The following is a 19,250-nucleotide window of genomic DNA, read 5'->3' as shown; positions in this document are numbered from 1 at the left end:
TTGACTTGACACGGAGTTTAAAAAAACAAAGAAGACTTTTGAATCACGTGATCCTAAATCAAAGTTATGTCAAATACTAATTTGTACTTTAATCTTGTAGCCTTAAGCATGCCACTTAAAAAGTTAAAATTAAAATATTAACAAAAACAGAAAGAAATAATTATATTTGAAACATGCTAAAAAAAGTATCATTCTTTTTGACTTTATTTAAAGAAAACAATCCTACCTTATAATTTTAAAATAACATAATCAATCTCAACCTTACGTGTGTACAAAATCGAACCAAATTATAAATCGAATCAAGACCCCGACTAGTGGTTTGATATTGGAAAAAAAATCCAGCTATATTTGAATTGATTTGTTTGATATTTGAAAAATCCAAATCAACTCGAGATTGAAGAATTCAAAAAAATTCAAATTCTATTAATTTAATTTGATTTATAAATTTAAAAATTTTACACAAATATTTTAATTTAATAATTAAAAAAGCCAAACCAAGTCAGTCAACCAAAAAATTCACCGAATTATGAGAAGTTTTCCCAGGTTGTTGAAAAGTAAGAAAACAAGTAGAGGGCAAAGACACTGACTTCATTCACACTTGCCAAATCCATATTTTTCACACTTTGCCAATTTATTTTTTTTGTTTTTGCCAACTCATTTCTTGAAAGGCGTGAGCTCGCTAGATTCTTCATCTGGATCGGTTTTGGTTGAACATTTATTTATATACTACAAACTTCGAACCCCAATACCTGTTGCCGCCTTCTTTTCCACTATTAACAACTTTTGGGTTGTTTACCTAAAGTTGTGACGGAGGTTTCAAAGTTTTTTTTATTACTCTGATTCAAGAATAACCCATCTAGGTGTAATTATCCATGTTTTCTGATGAAACCCATGTGAAAAAATCGTCCATTTATTAGTTTTGTTGTAGTTCTTGAATGCTTCAGTAACACACAATTCTGGTCATAAGTGCCAAAGATTTGATTTTGATAAGGCTGTCTTCATTTTCTTGAAAACCCAGGTATAAAGCTGTATACTTTTCTTCATTTTGAGTATTTTGATATAATTACGAAATTAGGGGTTGATTTATTTCCAGGAGAGTGCTAGATCTTGTATGTTGGCGAAATTGGTGGAACATTACTGCTTCTTGTTTATGCATTTGCTTTAAAAGGTTGAGAAGAGTTGTAGTTTGTGTATTTGCAATTGATTGATAGATTGGGTTGTTGGTGTATTGGGAGTAGTTTGAAATTTGATAGAAAATAAGATGGTTGGATCTGAGGAAGGAGTAATGAGTCATGTTTACCCGAATGGGTTGATTCAAAGTACTAATGGTTCTTCTGTGGAGGAGAAAGTCGATGAGCTACGTCGAATTTTTGGTAAAGCGGATGGTGATCCGTTGAGAATTGTAGGTGTTGGAGCAGGAGCATGGGGTAGTGTTTTTGTAGCAATGTTGCAGGATGCGTATGGTAATCTTCGAGAGAAGGTACAAATAAGAATATGGAGGAGAGCTGGAAGAGATGTTGATAAAGCTACTGCAGAGCATTTATTTGAGGTGATCAATTCAAGGGAGGATGTGTTGAGGAGGTTGATAAGACGGTGTGCATACTTGAAGTATGTTGAGGCAAGATTAGGTGATAGGACACTACATGCTGATGAGATTTTGAAAGATGGCTTTTGTTCGAATATGATTGATACGCCACTTTGCCCTTTAAAGGTAGTCACTAATTTGCAGGAGGCTGTGTGGGATGCTGATATTGTTATCAATGGTTTGCCATCAACAGAAACCAGGGATGTATTTCAAGAAATTAGTCGGTACTGGAAGGAACGTATTACTGTTCCAGTCATTATATCTTTGGCAAAGGGCATAGAGGCTGAACTAGGACCTGAACCCCGGATTGTTACCCCAACACAAATGATTAACAAAGCAAGTAAGAGACTTTTTTCCATACTGTTGAGTTATTTTTCCAGACTTGTACTTTACATTTCCATTGCGTTGTTTATAATTTTGTTGGTGCGAAATTTACTGCAGCTGACTCAATTTCTATTATGGTTTTTAAGTTGAAGTTCTTGGGAGCTGACATGGTTAAATGGAAGAAATGATTTTATTTTTCCTGTTTGCAACAAGGGCAATCTTGCCTCTTCTACTTTCTGATAGCTTCTTTTCTATTTGGAGTTGTGAAATTAATGACTGTTCCTAGGAGTATTTGATAAATGAATCTTTAGAGACTTAAAAAGAATTCTACACGTTTGTTTCTGATGTTAACTTGAATTAATAGCTTCCAACAAACTTAGTTAGAAAACAATTCTTGATTAATTTACTTCTATACAACTCAGCCAGTATAAATGGAACTAGAGGGAGCATCAAATTTCAGGTTTGATGAGTCAAATAGTTGTCATGGTCATAATTTTAAATAGTCAAAGAAAAACTATTCATCCTTATGTGGCGGCAGAATGAGTAATATGGTATATCAGATGTGTTTTTTTGTTTTTGGTATAAAAATATTCTTTTAAGTGACTTTTGCCAAGTACTGCAAGCATAATGAGCAGTTCGCCTTTCAGCAACACCTTGATGGAAAAAAGAATGGATGCTTAATAATAGTTGCTTAGTATAACCTTTGTTATGATTCTTGACTTTTATGCATCCAGAGCTTTAGTCTAGTGCTAAGACTGAAACAAGTGATCTGTGGGTCAAGCACATGGCACAGGTTCGAACTTTGTCACAGACAAAAGCTGATATTTAGGTGGAGAAGGGTAGAGGGGCAGGTCTATGATTATCGAGTTTAAACCTGTTTATCACTTGCCCTCATAGATGTCTCGGTTATGGAAAACAAAATAAAATGGAGTTCTTGACCTTTATTGTTCTCATTACACTTAATTCTTCTTAACTGATTGGTTGAGAGGTCACTATAGAAAGATTTAGGAACATAAGCATGGTTCATGCCTTTACTTCATCCTAAAGAGCAGACATTTATTTCTGAGTTAAAATCTGTATTGGGGTATATATATGATCCTAATGGAAGAGTTTCAAAGGTTTAGATTCTGCTCTAACTACTTAGATCACATGTAAGTACTTGTATGCACGTTTTCCCATTTTTTGCAATGATTGTGTTGTCTTCTCCCCTAGACCCCAATTGTGGGATTTGTTTGATTGTGTTATTTTCTCTTGTTAATATCCAGTTAGATTTAATGTTGAGATATATTAATTTATCTTTACTTCCTGTGTGTGTATATAATTGTATTTTGAAGTCCTTGGATATGCAAATATTATTTATTTACAACCTGATCAAGTCACTTTGGTTCTTCAACCATTCTGTACCGTTGATAGCTAAAACGACAAGGCTATGACGTATATGGTTGAATTTGAACTTCAAAAATATATGATCGTTAAGTTCTTTATTAGTGTTACTTGTTGCTCATGTGACACCTATTATTTGCAGCTGGAGTTCCAATAGAAAACATCTTGTATCTTGGTGGACCTAATATTGCATCAGAAATTTATAACAGAGAATATGCCAATGCCCGGATATGTGGAGCTGAGAAGTGGCGGAAAGCACTAGCGAGATTTTTGAGGCAGCCACATTTTATCGTATGGGACAATGGTGACCTGGTAACTCATGAGGTCATGGGTGGTCTAAAGAATGTATACGCCATTGGAGCTGGTACAATCTCTTTTTTTTTTCCTGGTGCAATGTTTTAATTTACGTATCATCTGTTAAAAAATGCATAGTGCATAGATTTTTTAGAATTGGCTCATCGAGTTGTCTCTGGGCTCGACTGAGTGTGCACTACGATCATCTCGTTATTTCCACTATCGTTCTTTGTTTCCTTCCTTCTTATTTTGGAGCTTAGGAGCTTTCAGCATTGTGGTGGTGATAAATTGCAGCTTCCCACAGTTTAAGCATTGTGACATCTTTAGTCAAATACTTGAACTCACATGAGCATATCAGAGTCTCGGGGAAAGTTAAGAACCAAATTCCTGAGTTTCTTGTCAATTTGAAATCAGAGTAATTCCCAGAGAATTCTCATTAGTAAATTTATTAAGGATGCCAGGGCATCCACAATGTGGCTGAGACTTTTTTCATACTGCATGATATCATGAATAACATTATAAATGCTCTATGTCCCCTGGTTATGGCAGTATGATGCAATAGTTTGATCTTTATTGGAACATCATAGTTGAAAGATTTGCATTAGGTGTTAGACTCTGTTGCTTAGTTACATATAAAACCACATGTTGACACTATTTTCTACTCGATAGGTATGGTAGCAGCTCTTACCAATGAAAGTGCCACAAGCAAGTCAGTGTACTTCGCACATTGTACATCTGAGATGATATTCATTACACATCTCCTGGCTGAAGGACCCGAGAAGCTTGCAGGTCCACTTCTGGCTGATACATATGTGACCCTGTTGAAAGGTCGTAATGCTTGGTACGGCCAAAAGTTGGCCAAAGGGGAAATAAACCTTGAAATGGGTGACAGCATCAAGGGAAAGGGGATGATACAGGTACATTCTATAATGCTTAGCTTACAGTAACTAGCTATGAGCATGTGGCTGAAAATAGATTCCTAATGATAATTTACTCTTTCTAACTTAATAAGTCGATAGGTTTTTGAGGATCAGACATGCACCTTGAAATTGCTCTCTCTATAACATTGCAAAATACAAAACTTGAGCTGCGTACCATGTGAAAACGCTAACCTGTATCGATTTGTGCAGGGAGTTTCAGCAGTAAAAGCCTTCTATGAGCTACTTAGTCAGTCCAGTTTAAATATTTTTCATCCTGATGAAAACAAACATGTAGCTCCTGTTGAACTTTGTCCTTTATTGAAGACATTGTACAAAATACTAATAATGAGGTACACCTCATAAACTTCTGGCCCTGCTTCCCCCTTTATAAGTAAGAAAGTAATTAATCCAACTGTTGTTGCCATTGGAACTACAGGGAGGTTTCATCAGAGGCGATTCTTCAGGCCCTGAGAGACGAAACTATGAATGATCCACGTGATCGTATTGAGATTGCACAAAGCCATGCCATCTATAGACCTTCATTACTTGGGCAGTAGAAGCACACCAGCATCACCTACTATTCCATTTCTTCATTTGACAGTTGCTTTCGAGATTAGGTGTTGTATGTTCAATCAATTTTGTAACATGGTCCTTTAGACAATTGGACGAGCTATCTTGTAGCATGAGAATTCATGTTGTACCATCTTCTTCAATTTATTCAATCTTTCACACTTCTTTTTGTTTTTTTGGGAAGAAACAAGAAGAGTTCTCAAATGAATTTAACCAAGAACTATATCATATATATATATATATATATATGAAAAGGTAATTGATCAAGTTATAAATACTTTTATAATGACTAGTTTCTGAGCACGCGCTTTGAGCGTGTAACCCATGAATATATTATTTTTTAAAAGATAATATTACTAAATAATAAAATATGTCTAATTGAGATTTCTTATTTTGTTTAACTACTAATTGTGACACTCCAATTTTCTGTCCCCTAGTGAATGCATCGAAATAATAATATGAAAAATTAATAAAATAAACTTCGTTTATAATTCAAAAATAAGTTTACAAAGCAAAAAGGAAAAATAACAACTATCTAAATTAAATCTCTCGATAGTTCCGTTTTATTGGTAGAATAATGTTGAAATAGTGTAAGATTAACTTTGAATGAAAGGAAAACAAAACCTTTCAATTTTTTACTTTGCCCTTTGAATCTCCTGATAATTATAATGAATGTGTTTAAAGTATTGTATTAAATTTTTATTCACAAACACTTTAAACTAATTAGTTAACTATAAATATTTAAAACTATGATGTAAAAAGTCTTATTATTTATATTTTGAAAATCAGAATATTTATGAATAACTACTATTTTTATATAAAATTTAATTTTCTCTTCATACATAACTTATCCACAATTAATCTAATATTATATGTTTCACCTTTTTTTTTCCATAAAAAGAAAAGAAAAGAGTAAACATCCTATTTTATCACATTCATTCTTAAAGATGAAAATTAATGTATATGTAAAATTATAAGTACGAAGCAAAAAAAAAAAGATACAGATGAGCAAGATAATTAGACATTTTATTTTATTTTTGTCTCCATAGTGAAACTGAACATTCGAACATACAAAATACAAATATGAATTTAGAGCAATTTGCTAATAAAACAAGAATTCAACTATAGGAAAAAAGACAAAAAAATCTTATTATAATTCTTACTACAAATAAGTATAGAACTAACACATCAAGCTCCGATGCTTCAGTAATTGAATTCTTGTCTATTCTCGTGACTGCAGAAGGGAATCTCACAACTTTCACATCAAATTGTGACATTATTTCACATGTTTAGAGTTCCTACACACAAGAATTATAGGAGTGATAAATAAAAGTTTTTCTTGAAAAAGTTAAATTTATAGAACAAAATTTTGGAAACATGAAAAGTCACATGAATTATTGTTAAAATAAATATAAAAAAGATAGAGATGAAATTTAATTTTAAAGATACATGAATCTACTTTGTTAAAATAAATATAAAAAAGATAGAGATGAAATTTAATTTTAAAGATACATGAATTTACTCTAATTTCTTGTCTATAAGGAATAATTACTCATTTTTATTTTATTTACATTTGTGTTAGAAATTTGAAAGGTCAAGATTAGGGAATGAGAATAAGAAGATTATATATATGAAAATTATAAAAGTTTTAATTTATTAGAGGGACAAAATAGTAATTCAACTTTTAAGTTTTGAGTTTCATGCTTATAATAATATATGATTAATGATAATTAATTTAAAATAGTTATTGGAGAGAAATTAATTAAAATAAGAAAAAGTAAACATAAACTTACAAATGAGAAGATAAATTAAAACCTAGCTAAGGTTTCACCCCAAGTTCTCAAATATTCTTAGCAAATCATAAACTATTTCGAAAAATATGATTTATAAATTTTAATAATTATTAAAAATATCTTTAAGTTTATACGATCATTTTCTAATAACCTTATAATATAACTGATATAAATCAATAATAATAAAATAACAATATGGGTAAGACGATACAAATTTGTCACTAATTCAATTACAATTATAATCCATTAGACACAAATTGTTTCTTTTTCTCAATTTTATCCCTCAAAGTAGAACTAATACTTTTTCGAAGAAGATAATAAACAAATATTCATTGAAATTAATAAATGGTAAATATATATTTTTTTTATATAAAATATAAAAACTAGGGATAATTTATATTTTTTTTTAAAATTTCCAAATATTAAAACTTGAGATACTTTGACAAATCGTCAGTCGGAAGAGTTTGGAGAAAGGATCGGAAAAAATACAGGAGATGTCTTTGGTTGATTATGCATCCTCTGACGAAGAAGAAGAGCTTCACGAACAACCCCAAGAAAACAAACAACTCAGCAAAGCGGAAGAACTCACCCCTCGTCCCCCTTTGGATCCATTACCAACCACAAACGACAATCGCCATCTTCCTCAGCCTCAAAACCAGTAACTTTCTTTTCTTTATGAATGAAATTAGTATCCTTTACAGCCAGTTAGTTTTTCTATTTGGGTCTTCTTCACTAGGGTTTTGTTCTCCATTAAAAGATCATCCCTATTTGAGGGAGAATTTGTGGGTTTTAGTTCTTTTGTCTAATGGGTTAAGTTTTTTCTTTTTTCTAGTGTTCTACGACTTGGATTTTGAAGAGAATTTGTGGGTTTTAGTTGTTTTACGTAATGGGTAATGTTTTTTTTGTTTTTTTAATGTAGTGTTCCAGGGCTTGGATTGTGGTTTGATAATAAAGGGGTGGAAATTGTAGAACCAAAAAAAAAAGTGAACTTTTTATACTCGATGAGCTATGAAAAAGAATACTATCGTGAACTGATGAACAAGTGTTACATTATAACGATTTTTGGTAAATTGAAGCAGCAAGTCCTTTGACATTGCTTGGAATAAGGAAGTGTTCTTGCTCAATGCTATAGTGATGGAGCATTTCTTAATTGAATGATTTATAAGGAGAGGGACTGCCAGTTTGCCAGGTCAAAGGGATGAGGACGGGCAGGATGTCGGAGTAGGGAAAAGAAGATGGATGGACAGGGTTAAGAGAATGATTCTAGCCTTCATTTATACAAGGCATATTTTCCGAGTTATCATCCCCCATCCCCTACTGATAAAACAATCCCATATTCCTGCATTTTCTAGAATAAAGCGAATCTGAGTATTGTCCCACATAGCACAAAATTTCTATAGAAGGTGGAGAGATTATGGGACAGGGACGACTGGTATAAGTTTGCTAGCAGGGGATTTGTTAGTTTAGTGGAATTTGGAGTTTGGACACCCAAGAGCACTTCGAAGGTAATAGTGAAGTGTAGATTATGTGTTAAAAAGAATGACTTCTGTTGGCTGAGAATATCCCAAGCGAATACTGGAGACTGGTCAATGCAGTAGTGTGCTATAAAGCTGTTGACTTGTATGTGCTTGGACTATTCAATCATTAATAAATTTGCTTAGTTTGAAATGGGAAAATATCTGAAGATCTGACATGCAACTCAATTATAAATATAAGTATGTTGCTTGGTTATTAGTCGAAGCATACAATCTTATTTCTTCACATTTTATGATCTAGTGAAAACTGAAAACTATGGATTACATTTAGATGAGGAACTTTTGGTAATAGGATGATTTGTTATATGGCCATGCTTCAATTATATTTTATTGCATATGCAGGAGGACTAGTTCATCATTGAATAAAGAAGCATTACACTTGTCAAATTTATCGGAGTCCTCTAAACTGAAACTCCCTGATGCATCACTTCTATTAAATTCACCTACAATGCCAGGCCATCTTGGACTCAATACTGACCATTCTTCCCGAGTTGCAGCAGCCATGGCTGAAAATGCAACAAGGAAGCGGGATATAAATGTATCAGCATCCACTTATCCACGCAGTAAGATTCCTAAAGGAACTTTGCCTAACATGAAGAATGTCCCTGAAACAGGAGGTGGTCTTTTGCTCCCACCTCAACTTACCGGAAGGTCAGTTGTATACTGAAATTTTGATACTTGTTGCATGTTCTGTATTAAGTTCGTCTATTTATGCAAATCATATCATGTATCACTTTCTGTACTGTTTGTGTTTGTCCTTAATATGTTTTGCCGAATCCTCCTGAAGTTGAATGTCCAATTCTCTTATTGGGTGGTTTGTGTATAAGGAATTCTTTCTCATATGTAACAAAGGTACTGGGCCAACTTCTAGGTACTGGGCCAACTTATATTTATTTCATTTCAACCATGTCAATTAGAAATTCAACTTGTTTTTAACACTTTGCTTAGTTATCAAAAAGAGAAACAATGATAATAGTAATTATTCTTTCTGTAATTATTGAAGAAAAAAAAGAAATTCAGTCTTCTGTGCTGCATAATATTTTTCTGTAATTGTTACCTTTATTTGTCAAGGCATTCAGGTGTTATACTCGTAATAAATCAGACATTACTAATATTAGCATCACAAATAATTTCTTTTGGTATTATGGCATAAATACTGTGCATCTTAGCTGGAATTAGGAGAACACTCCTCAATTCTTTGTATTTGGTAAGAAAAGAAAACACCAATCCGTCGTTACGACTAAAATCTAATGCAGGCTTGAGCACATAGGAGGCCTATTTTCTGCAATTGCCTTGTTGTGCGTATTATAAAGAATTGACTGTGAACTCCACAGAAACGGGAATAAGTTGTACAATTCAGGATTAAAATTTCCATTAGAGGATAGTATTGTATAGCTGAGGTAATACCTGACAAATAGTCTTTCTAATGCCAAAAGTGGATAAAGCACTTGTGAATTATATGATGTAATCATCCTTTAATAGAAGATTCCTAAAGCTAACTAGGGAGTCATATTTTTTATTTTCTGCAAGTAACATATGTTTATAATTATGATGGCTAATAGATGCTTTAATGAAATTGTGCAGGAGCAATATTGTTACAGAAGACATCAGCAAGCTATTTCGGAAGAAGACCTCGTCTTAGTTGCACACAGAGTAAGAGAATGAAGTCACTGTTGACCTAACTGTAGTTTAATTTCAGTGGATTCTGTATCAGATTTTAGTAAGAAATTGACAGAAATGTTGTAAGATATTTGGTTATGTTGATACTAGGATGGCTATCAGCCGTTCTGGTTGTGTTTGAAGTGATGGACTACTTTTTGTACAGAATTTCTGCGACCATACATTATTAGTGTGTTGATTGGTTCTCGAAATATGTACTTGCAAGACATCATCTGAGATAGTGAAGCATTATATTGAATTGAATAACCCTGTTTACAGCTGCATTCAGCCTTGTATTTCACAAGATTTGTTTGATTATTGCACTCTTTGATTATTAGTGTATTAAATTTCTTAGCCGGATGCAGCGGTGGCCACTAGCAAGCAAGATGTCGAAGGTGGGAGGAAGAGCCAAGTAATAGACACTGCTAAAAATGTCTCTGGTCTCAACACATCTCTTTGGTACCTGTTTTGAGACCCCCATTATATAGCCCTTGGAAACATAATTGTAACATTAGCATGAATCATAATGGTTGTGATTATCATCAAACATGACTGCCCAAACGATAACCAGAAAAGTCTCTTGTGCCATGACAAGCCAAGCAATATTGTTATCCTGCCTCTCCTTGCTGCTATCATGTAATCTTTGGATTAATAATAGAATACCTTTGTTATTAGATACATGATGAAATAATTTATTTCGGACTAGCATATCACAGTATAATTGATGTTGTTTCCAACCAAGCGACCCTTAGATTGTGTTAAAAGGTCCTAGATAATCATGTTGTGTTAAAGGTCGTAGCAACATATACACATATATATATATATCCAAATGATATATTTACCTTTTTAATTTGTAAATGTTAAATAATTTTTGTTTCAAATTTATATTGATTTATTTAGTAGTCCCTCCGTCCACAATCGCTAAAAATAGATGTCGAAAATTAATTGTCCATTTAGATAATCAAGCTAAAAATAGACGTCGAAGATTAATTGTCAATTTAAATAATCAAGCTAAAAATAGAGGTCGAAGATTAATTGTCAATTTAAATAATCAAGAAACAATTAGACACCTTTTTTCAAATTTTTCCTTAATGATAGTGTAGTTTAATTTTAAAGGTATGTAGACTTTTGATATTTTTAATATAGTAGAGTTATATTAGTCAAATTACTTCTTGTATTAAATTTTTCTTGAGGTGTGTGCATTACATTAATATGACAAAACAATTGTGAACTACCAAACAACTCTCTCAAAATAAAAATACATACAAATTAACTTGTGAAATCTCCAATTTCTGTGCCAAATTCAACTTTTAAATATACCAATATATTTCTATCATTTGGAATTTGTAGTTTATAATAGGCATAATACATAATATGATCTTTTAACTTGATTTCAAATCAAATTTATGTTTTTAATTTTGGATGTGCATAAATAAACACTTAAACTTGTATAAAGTTGAACAAATAGACACATATGTCCTACATGCTATTTTTTATCTTACGTGGTGTTCTACGTGTATCGTGTCGACTCATGTGTTTATTTAGTTAAAAGTTGGATAGTTAAATTGTGTATTTGTACATTATAAAAGTTAAAAGTCAAAATTAAAATTTGAAACCAAGTTTTGAGTTCCTTAGCTAATGTGGTAATCACAAAACTATATCAACAAAAAGTTTCCTATTAATTGTATGATTTAGCATACAGTGGGAGTAGTAGTGAGGGCAAAAACCTCCATCGTAGACGGACTCCATTAATGGATGCTTTACAGCTTGTGAATACACACGTCAAGCTATTGGCCTTCGATTTTCTCTCTGTGCAATCAATCCCCCAGGAGCCCACCATTTTTTCTCGCAAGGGGAGACGTCTCTCCCGCGCAGAGACGGTGGGTATTGTGGTCAGCAGAGATTTGAAGGCGAATCGATTTATGAAATTCGATATTGACGATGGCACTGGTTGCATCCCTTGTATCCTATGGCTCAACCATGAGAGTTCGCGTTACTTCTCCCGTCGTTGCCCATCAAATGTTCGACTTATTGCCCAAATGGCGGCCGATTTTGCTTCTCAAGTCCAGCTTGGGGTTATTGCTCGAGTTCGCGGGAAGATGAGTAGCTACAGAGGTAATCTTCAGATTACTGTTTCTGATGTTGTTATTGAAAGAGATCCCAACTCACAGATTCTTCATTGGCTAGATTGCTTAAGGTTGGCACGAAATTGTTATGACAAAGTTTTAGTCGATCCTTCAACATGACATCAAATTGTGTCCATTATGCAAAATGATTAAACATGAGACGAGCTAGAATAAGAATTAGAAGAAGAAAAACTAATTACATGTTAATTTCAATCTTTATTCATATTATATCACAGTGAAATAACTAGGTATATGTACTTTAAAAGTATGGAAAACATATTATATTTGACACGAGTAATTAGTTTCATTTCTAAACTATTGACAGTTTTAAAAACACTCTTTTACTTGAACTTAGATCTTGTAACATGAGTGAAATACACCCTGAAATTTTCGTCAAGTTTAGGGATGCTTTGAACCATTTTCTCGGCTTTTTATTAAGACTTTCATGCTCGTGCAAGAATTGGAGACCATTTCTAAGTCATATAGTAGATCAGGGATATATCTAAGTTTAATTAATCAAGTAGATAGTGTTATTAAGATTGCCAATAGTTCTAAAACAAAACTAATAATTTGCATCAAGTTGAAGGGCGTTTAAAAATTCAGACATGATATATAGTAGATAAAATTGAGTGATTATAAGAAGGTGATGAGAAGGTCTTTAATCTCCACCGCAACCACCACCACAGCAACAACCTTGTGAAGCGTTAACAGTTGCCTCAGCAGCAGCTCCTAGGTCAATACTTATCTCATCACGCTTACGTTCATCGTCAGTAGTACCATTGCTGTTTGCAGCAACAGTAGCACCAGCAACACCAGCAGTGGCTCCTGCTAAAACAACCATGTTCCCTTCTCTTGTTCTGCTTTGAGACAGAGCATTTTTTCGCTGTAAATTCCTTCTACGGACTAAACAAGATAAGAAACAAAAAACAATACTAATCATAAATGCTATGGCAATAGCAATGCTTGCACCCATATTCTTACTATCTGATCAAGTGTTTCACTGAATATGGGATTAAGTATATATATATGTATACTTATTTTCCTCGTACAAAAAGTAGATGATCATGTGACTTTCGAAGGTTTGATATGTTATTTTAGTGTTCCATTTTATATTTCAAGTTTGGCTTATTGTGACCTTAATCCTAAATAAATTACCATCAAGCAAAGCCGGCAGAGGAAGCTTCTATTTCTTACAGTGCGATGAACAAAAATCCTTCATTTCTAAGGAGTGAATTCTCTTTCAATAGGCTTCATGCTCAAAGGCAGATTCAAAACTCAGAATATCATATATATATATATATATATATATATATATATATATATATATATGATATTTTATAAGGTAAAAGTGAAAAAAGTTAATATTTATTGTTACTAAAAATAACAAAATTGAGTAGATAATTAAAGAGTAACTTTTCACATATAGCAAACATAAAAATTATATTTGTATGTTATAACTATACTTTGCATAATTGCCCTCCATAGCAAACATAAATATGTATATTTCGTGATACATATACAAAAAAAATAGTTGTTATAATTCGCTATACATATATAAAGAAACCAATTGTATAATTCGCTATACATATACAAAAGAAAAGCAGTTGTACCCAAAAGATCAGTTGTACAATTTGTGTGTGTATAAAACGAGAAAAGAGAAAGAAAAAAGAAAATTGGGCAAGGGAATATTTTTACAGTATAATTACAAGTGTATGGGACGAAGATACATGTATTTGCATGTGTATATACAATCAATTTTCTCTCGCTTTATTCAAACAGAAATGCAATTTATATATTTTGTTTCTGTTTGTATAAGCGAGAGAGGCAAGCAAGGTCTAGAAGAGGGGAACGAAAATATATACATATATATAATTTTCTCTCGCTTTATACAAACACAAACATATTTTATATATTTATGTTTGTATAAAAGCGAGAGAGGGGAGTAAAAGAGAGAGTGGCGAGCGAGAGTTTGAGGGATAGAAGCGACAGACAAGCAGTTTGCTACATGGTACTATTAAATTACAGTGTGGTTATAATATTTAATTTGAATTACTAGTTACTTATTATATACAATTTTCCTAATTAAATTGTATTCACAAATTTTATTATTTGAACATATGATATTTTTCATAAATAATTATGATACTTTATACCTTGTAATCATAAATATGACTTTGATTTTACTAAAAAGCTATTTAAATCAAATCATTTCACACTTGATATACCAAATTTAGCTTTCTAGCTAATGAATTTTTTTTTTCTTCAAGAAATAGAGAATACAAATATCACGAAGTTTCGCATGTGATGAATGGTCGATAAAGACACAAAAGATTAAACTTTTTAAACATTTGAATCGCTAACATGAAATATGGTCAATTGGATAAGAGGGAGTTGCTCCAATGGTAAGCACCACTCACTTCTAATTCGAAGGTTGCGAATTCGAGCCATGTAGCCTATGCTGGATTAATCGTATTCTTGGTCGGAGCAATCAACCTATTTGAAGTGACTCATTTCGTACCAGAGAATCCTATGATGAGAGCTCCTGGGGAGGATAAAAAAATTAATTAAAAAAATGGTCGATTGAATATTTAATGGAGACTTGTTTATGATATATACATAGTTGAATCATAAGTCATTTGTCATGACAAAGACATCTATATGTCTACTAATTTTTGAAGTAGTTATTTGTTGGACTTGATGAGTTTTGACGATACACAAGATTTATTGGGTAATAATAACAGATAGTATTAAATAAATAGTATTAAATAATATTAGTATTTACTATGTACTAATTCTAGTCCTATTAGGATTAGTACTCCTTAATCCTAGTCCTATTAGGATTAGTACTCCTTTCTATATCTCCTATATATATCTCCCATGTATTCCCTTATTAGGTTAACACTTCAATACAATCAATATTCCTTCATGGTATCAGAGCAGGGCCCGTCTCACCCGATGTTGGGGTCCCCAAAATTAAAATTGCCCACGCACCAGATGCTAAGCACTGGGCATGAGGTGGGGTGTTAAATAATGACAAAAGTCCCACATCGGTGATTAATGAGATGGGTGGACTCCTTATAAGGCTTGGGCAATCCTCCTCCCTTTGAGCTAGCTTTTGGGGTGTGAGTTAGGCGTAAGACCTAATTTCACATGGTATCAGAGCCAGAAAACCTAGATCTTCTTTTCTCTAGGTTTTTTTTCTCTCTCTTTAGGGCACTGATCGTTCCCTCTCTTCTCTTGGGCGGCGACAGTCATGACAACCGAGGTGGATCCTCTCGATTCACTTCCTTCTGGCGTTAAACTCCTTCTCAGACATCTTCATGCCCTGATTCCCGAAAAATTATCAGACATAAATTATCCTACATGGAAAATCACCGTTCTTACAGCCCTTGAGGCCAATTACCTTCTCAAATACGTCGATGGAAGCACAGAACCGCCGTCGGCAGTCATCATCGCCACGGACAAATCAGAAAAAACCAATCCGGCCCATGCCGCTTGGAAAGCCGTGGATGGCCAGATCCGATCATGTTTGATTGCGGTCATCTCTCCCACGGTTCAGAAACACGTCCGATCCTACACAACTGCTTCAGCCCCGTGGACGGCCCTCGTAACACGCTATGCATCAATTTCCCACTCTCATATTTTTCAATTGCGTGATTGTCTCCACACAATTACCAAAGGCACGAAAACTATGGCGGAGTATTTAGACGAGGTCTCCACCATCATCACAGCCCTCGACACCGTGAACGAAATCATTCCCGAAAAAGATCTCCACCAGAATGAAGCATGTTGATACCGATTGTCTCTTTGTTCGCGATGAAGTTCATGCCGGCACCATGACTGTGCAGTATGTACCCACTGAAGAACAACCGGCTGATATTCTCACCAAGCCTCTTCCGAGCCGACAGCACGGTTACCTCAGTTCCAAGCTTCCGTTCGCTTCCGCTCAGCTCAGCTTGAGGGGGATAATAACAGATAGAATTAGAACGCCCTCTCCTTCCTGATATCCAAAGGAGAGCGGAGCTTCAACACCGGCTGTCCTTCTATTTTATCGGGAGGAACGAGCCTGTTCAGGGTTCCAAACTCAACGATGTCAACTAAACACTTATGAAATTTATTTAATAGTTGGCAAATATGAAAATTTGAATAGTAATTTTATAAAGTTAAAATAATAAAATTTTGGTCAAGTATTTGATATTGAAATATCTGTAATTAAGGGTGTACATAGGTCGATTCCGTTTGGTTTTTTATTTAAAAAAATCTAAATTAATTATGTTGGTTTGTTAAATCTAAAAACCAAATCAAACCATATAAAGTTGGTTTTTTCGGTTTTGGCTTTAGTAGTTTCTTTTTTCAAATTTTTTGATTTTTTACAACTATACGGGCGATCAAATATTTTTTCACTTAGCTGTGTGATAAATTAAACTTAAAAAATGTTAAGTGAATCGAAATTTTCGAAAAGACTATAAAATTCACATGAGTACAAAATATATTTTTCTGAAATATCAACGTTGTTCATTATGTTAAATTAATAAGATAAAGTGAAAATGCTCAAAATTCTCTTAACCTATTAGAATTGGTTCAAAAATGCCCTCCTTCCATCTATTGATTTAGATATGTCCTTAACAAAGTAAATTGTTAACTCCAAATTTGGAAAACTATAATAATATAACAATAACTTCGGATCTTAGTACAAAATAAAATGTTTACAAGTCCAAATTTGAAATAAAATATATAAACATTGAAAATTATAAACTAACTAAAAATATATCAAAGTAGATTATAAATAATTATAGATAATATTTTTTAGCTATATATATATATATATTATATATATATAAAATTTACAAGCCCAAATTTAAAATAAAATATATAAAATTGAAACTATAAACTAACTAAAAACATATCAACAAAGTAGATTATATGTAAATAATATTTTTTCTTCTAATATCAAACTAAACCAAAAGTGATTGCTTTTTTTTTAATCGCCAAATCAATCAAACGTAACCACAATTAAATTTTTATTTTCGATTTAATTTGAATCATCATTTCTGACTTGTATGCCCCTGGTGATAATTCTTACAATCTTATAGAAAGCATTCAAAGGCAAATTATAATCTTTTATAAGCAGACACCATTATTACGATGATCTCACATTAAAGTAAAACGTTATTATATTTTCTCCCAAAATTTCTCTACGAATTTAGTAGTACATAGCATATTTAGAACAAATAAAAAAGGTTACAAAAAGAATTAAATATAAATTTTAGTAATCCAATATAGTTTAAGGAGAAAATTATCTATTCTATTTTCTTTTCATTTATAAAAATCTCTTTAAATTTGTGCATTTGGATACATCTTATTCATCTGGATACATAATTTTTAACGTTAGACAACTTATCTGTTTGAGTTTAAAAAGGAAAATCAGCACAAAATTTAATGTTAGTTTTCCAAATCGTGCAAATCAGATTGTTGTCACTCTCTAAAAAATCATATCAAATTCAAACAATTCAAATTATAAACTTTCTTTCTCTTAATTCTCTCTCAAACCGCTACGATTTCAAAAGAATCGCAAAATAATAACTAATACATGATGAACATATATATTTTCTTGAGACATTTAGATATGAAAATAGACCAAACTCAAATGTATCAAGAAAAGATTAACAACAAAAAATAAAAAAAAAATAATAAACCTATTACTTTATCAATTTTGTGTCATGTACATAACTATGAATATGATACAATCTAATATTGTTATAAAACATTAATGTGTATGTATCAATAATAATATTTGATTATGTCTATAAATACATAATCTTCTAGTTGAGTCAGTTTGAATGTATATATCTGGTAGTAGAATACATATGAACATGATAAATACTAATTTATGTTTCAATAAATTAAGGTTAATATTTGAACACGATATTTTTGTGCATGATGAAATTTTAATTTATCATAATGCTTGAAACGATGGAGTAATTTTAGGTGTGAAATAATTGTTTAGAGTGATATATCTGAAACAATAAAAAAGAATGAAGAAAATATGAACTTTGTATAATTTTTTAAAATAATAGAGAATAATAAAAAGTAAGAAAAAAGGAATATATAGTTAGATAATTTTTCTAAAAATTAAACCCCCAAGTCATTTTGCTTTAATTTCTTTCTATCTAGTTAAGCCAACCCAGCAACTGTTTTATATATATATATATAAAGTTCCTCAACTGAATGTGAGTGATATAGAAATTGAGACAATTAATCTAATTTTGTATCGCCATCAAATATTGTCTACAACTTATTTTTTTTAAAAACCTAGTAGGAGTATTATTTTTCATGAACTGTTCACATAAATTAAAAAAAAATAATAAGATGATATTATTAGAATTTTAATCTCCACCACAACCGCCACAACCACCACCACAACCACCGCCACCACAGCAACAACCTTGTGAAGCGTTCGCAGTTGCCTCAGCAGCAGCTCCTAGGTCAATACTCACCTCAGGACGCTTACGCTCATCGTCGTCAGTAGTACTGTTGCTGTTTGCTGCAGCAACGGCAACACCAGCACCAGCTAAAACAACCATGTTCCCGTCTCTTGTACTGCTTTGAGATTGATCTTTTTTTCTGCGTAAGTTCCAATTACGGACTAAATATGATAAGAAAGAAAAAACAGTACAACCAAAAATTATAGCGGCGATTGCTATGCCTGCATCCATGTAATGTAATGGTTAATATGTAAATATCCTGATCAACTACTCATACACTGAATAATAAAAGAATTGGATCGAGTATATATATATATATATGTACTCATGGTTTTCTTCGTACGTATTACTCCCTAGCTCCGTCCATAATTGTTTGTCAAAGTAAGGTCATGCACTACAAAGTGTAATTTGATTAATATAATTTTACTATAGCAAGAATATCAAAAGTCTACGTAAATTTTTAATTGAAAAAATGAAGTAATTATTAAGGGCAGAAATATAACTAAATATTTCTTGATTGTTTAAATTTACAATTTAAAATCTTAGACATACATTTTAAGTATACATGTCAAACAT

General features: G+C 32.4%; 3 protein-coding genes across 3 annotated transcripts; all 3 read left to right on the top strand.

Annotated features, from left to right (window-relative positions):
* Positions 1–501: 501 nt before the first annotated feature.
* LOC101264154 (probable glycerol-3-phosphate dehydrogenase [NAD(+)] 1, cytosolic) lies at positions 502–5,240 on the top strand. The gene is made up of 6 exons (XM_004229637.5): positions 502–1,018; positions 1,094–1,925; positions 3,435–3,656; positions 4,256–4,503; positions 4,717–4,856; positions 4,943–5,240. The coding sequence occupies exons 2-6, from the start codon at positions 1,262–1,264 to the stop codon at positions 5,061–5,063; spliced, it is 1,395 nt and encodes a 464-aa protein (XP_004229685.1). The 5' UTR covers positions 502–1,018; positions 1,094–1,261; the 3' UTR covers positions 5,064–5,240.
* Positions 5,241–7,254: 2,014 nt separating this feature from the next.
* On the top strand, positions 7,255–10,345 carry LOC101263846 (uncharacterized). Its single transcript, XM_004229636.5, has 3 exons — positions 7,255–7,527; positions 8,747–9,055; positions 9,989–10,345. The coding sequence occupies exons 1-3, from the start codon at positions 7,364–7,366 to the stop codon at positions 10,044–10,046; spliced, it is 531 nt and encodes a 176-aa protein (XP_004229684.1). The 5' UTR covers positions 7,255–7,363; the 3' UTR covers positions 10,047–10,345.
* Positions 10,346–11,679: 1,334 nt separating this feature from the next.
* On the top strand, positions 11,680–12,523 carry LOC101268436 (CST complex subunit STN1). Its single transcript, XM_004231079.5, has one exon. The coding sequence runs from the start codon at positions 11,815–11,817 to the stop codon at positions 12,307–12,309; it is 495 nt and encodes a 164-aa protein (XP_004231127.1). The 5' UTR covers positions 11,680–11,814; the 3' UTR covers positions 12,310–12,523.
* The last annotated feature ends 6,727 nt before the right edge of the window (positions 12,524–19,250 follow it).

Source organism: Solanum lycopersicum, chromosome 1, assembly GCF_036512215.1.
Source record: "Solanum lycopersicum chromosome 1, SLM_r2.1".
Classification (NCBI taxonomy): domain Eukaryota; kingdom Viridiplantae; phylum Streptophyta; class Magnoliopsida; order Solanales; family Solanaceae; genus Solanum; species Solanum lycopersicum.
Note: the sequence above shows the minus strand (reverse complement) of the source record. Positions and strands in the feature narration are given on the sequence as shown.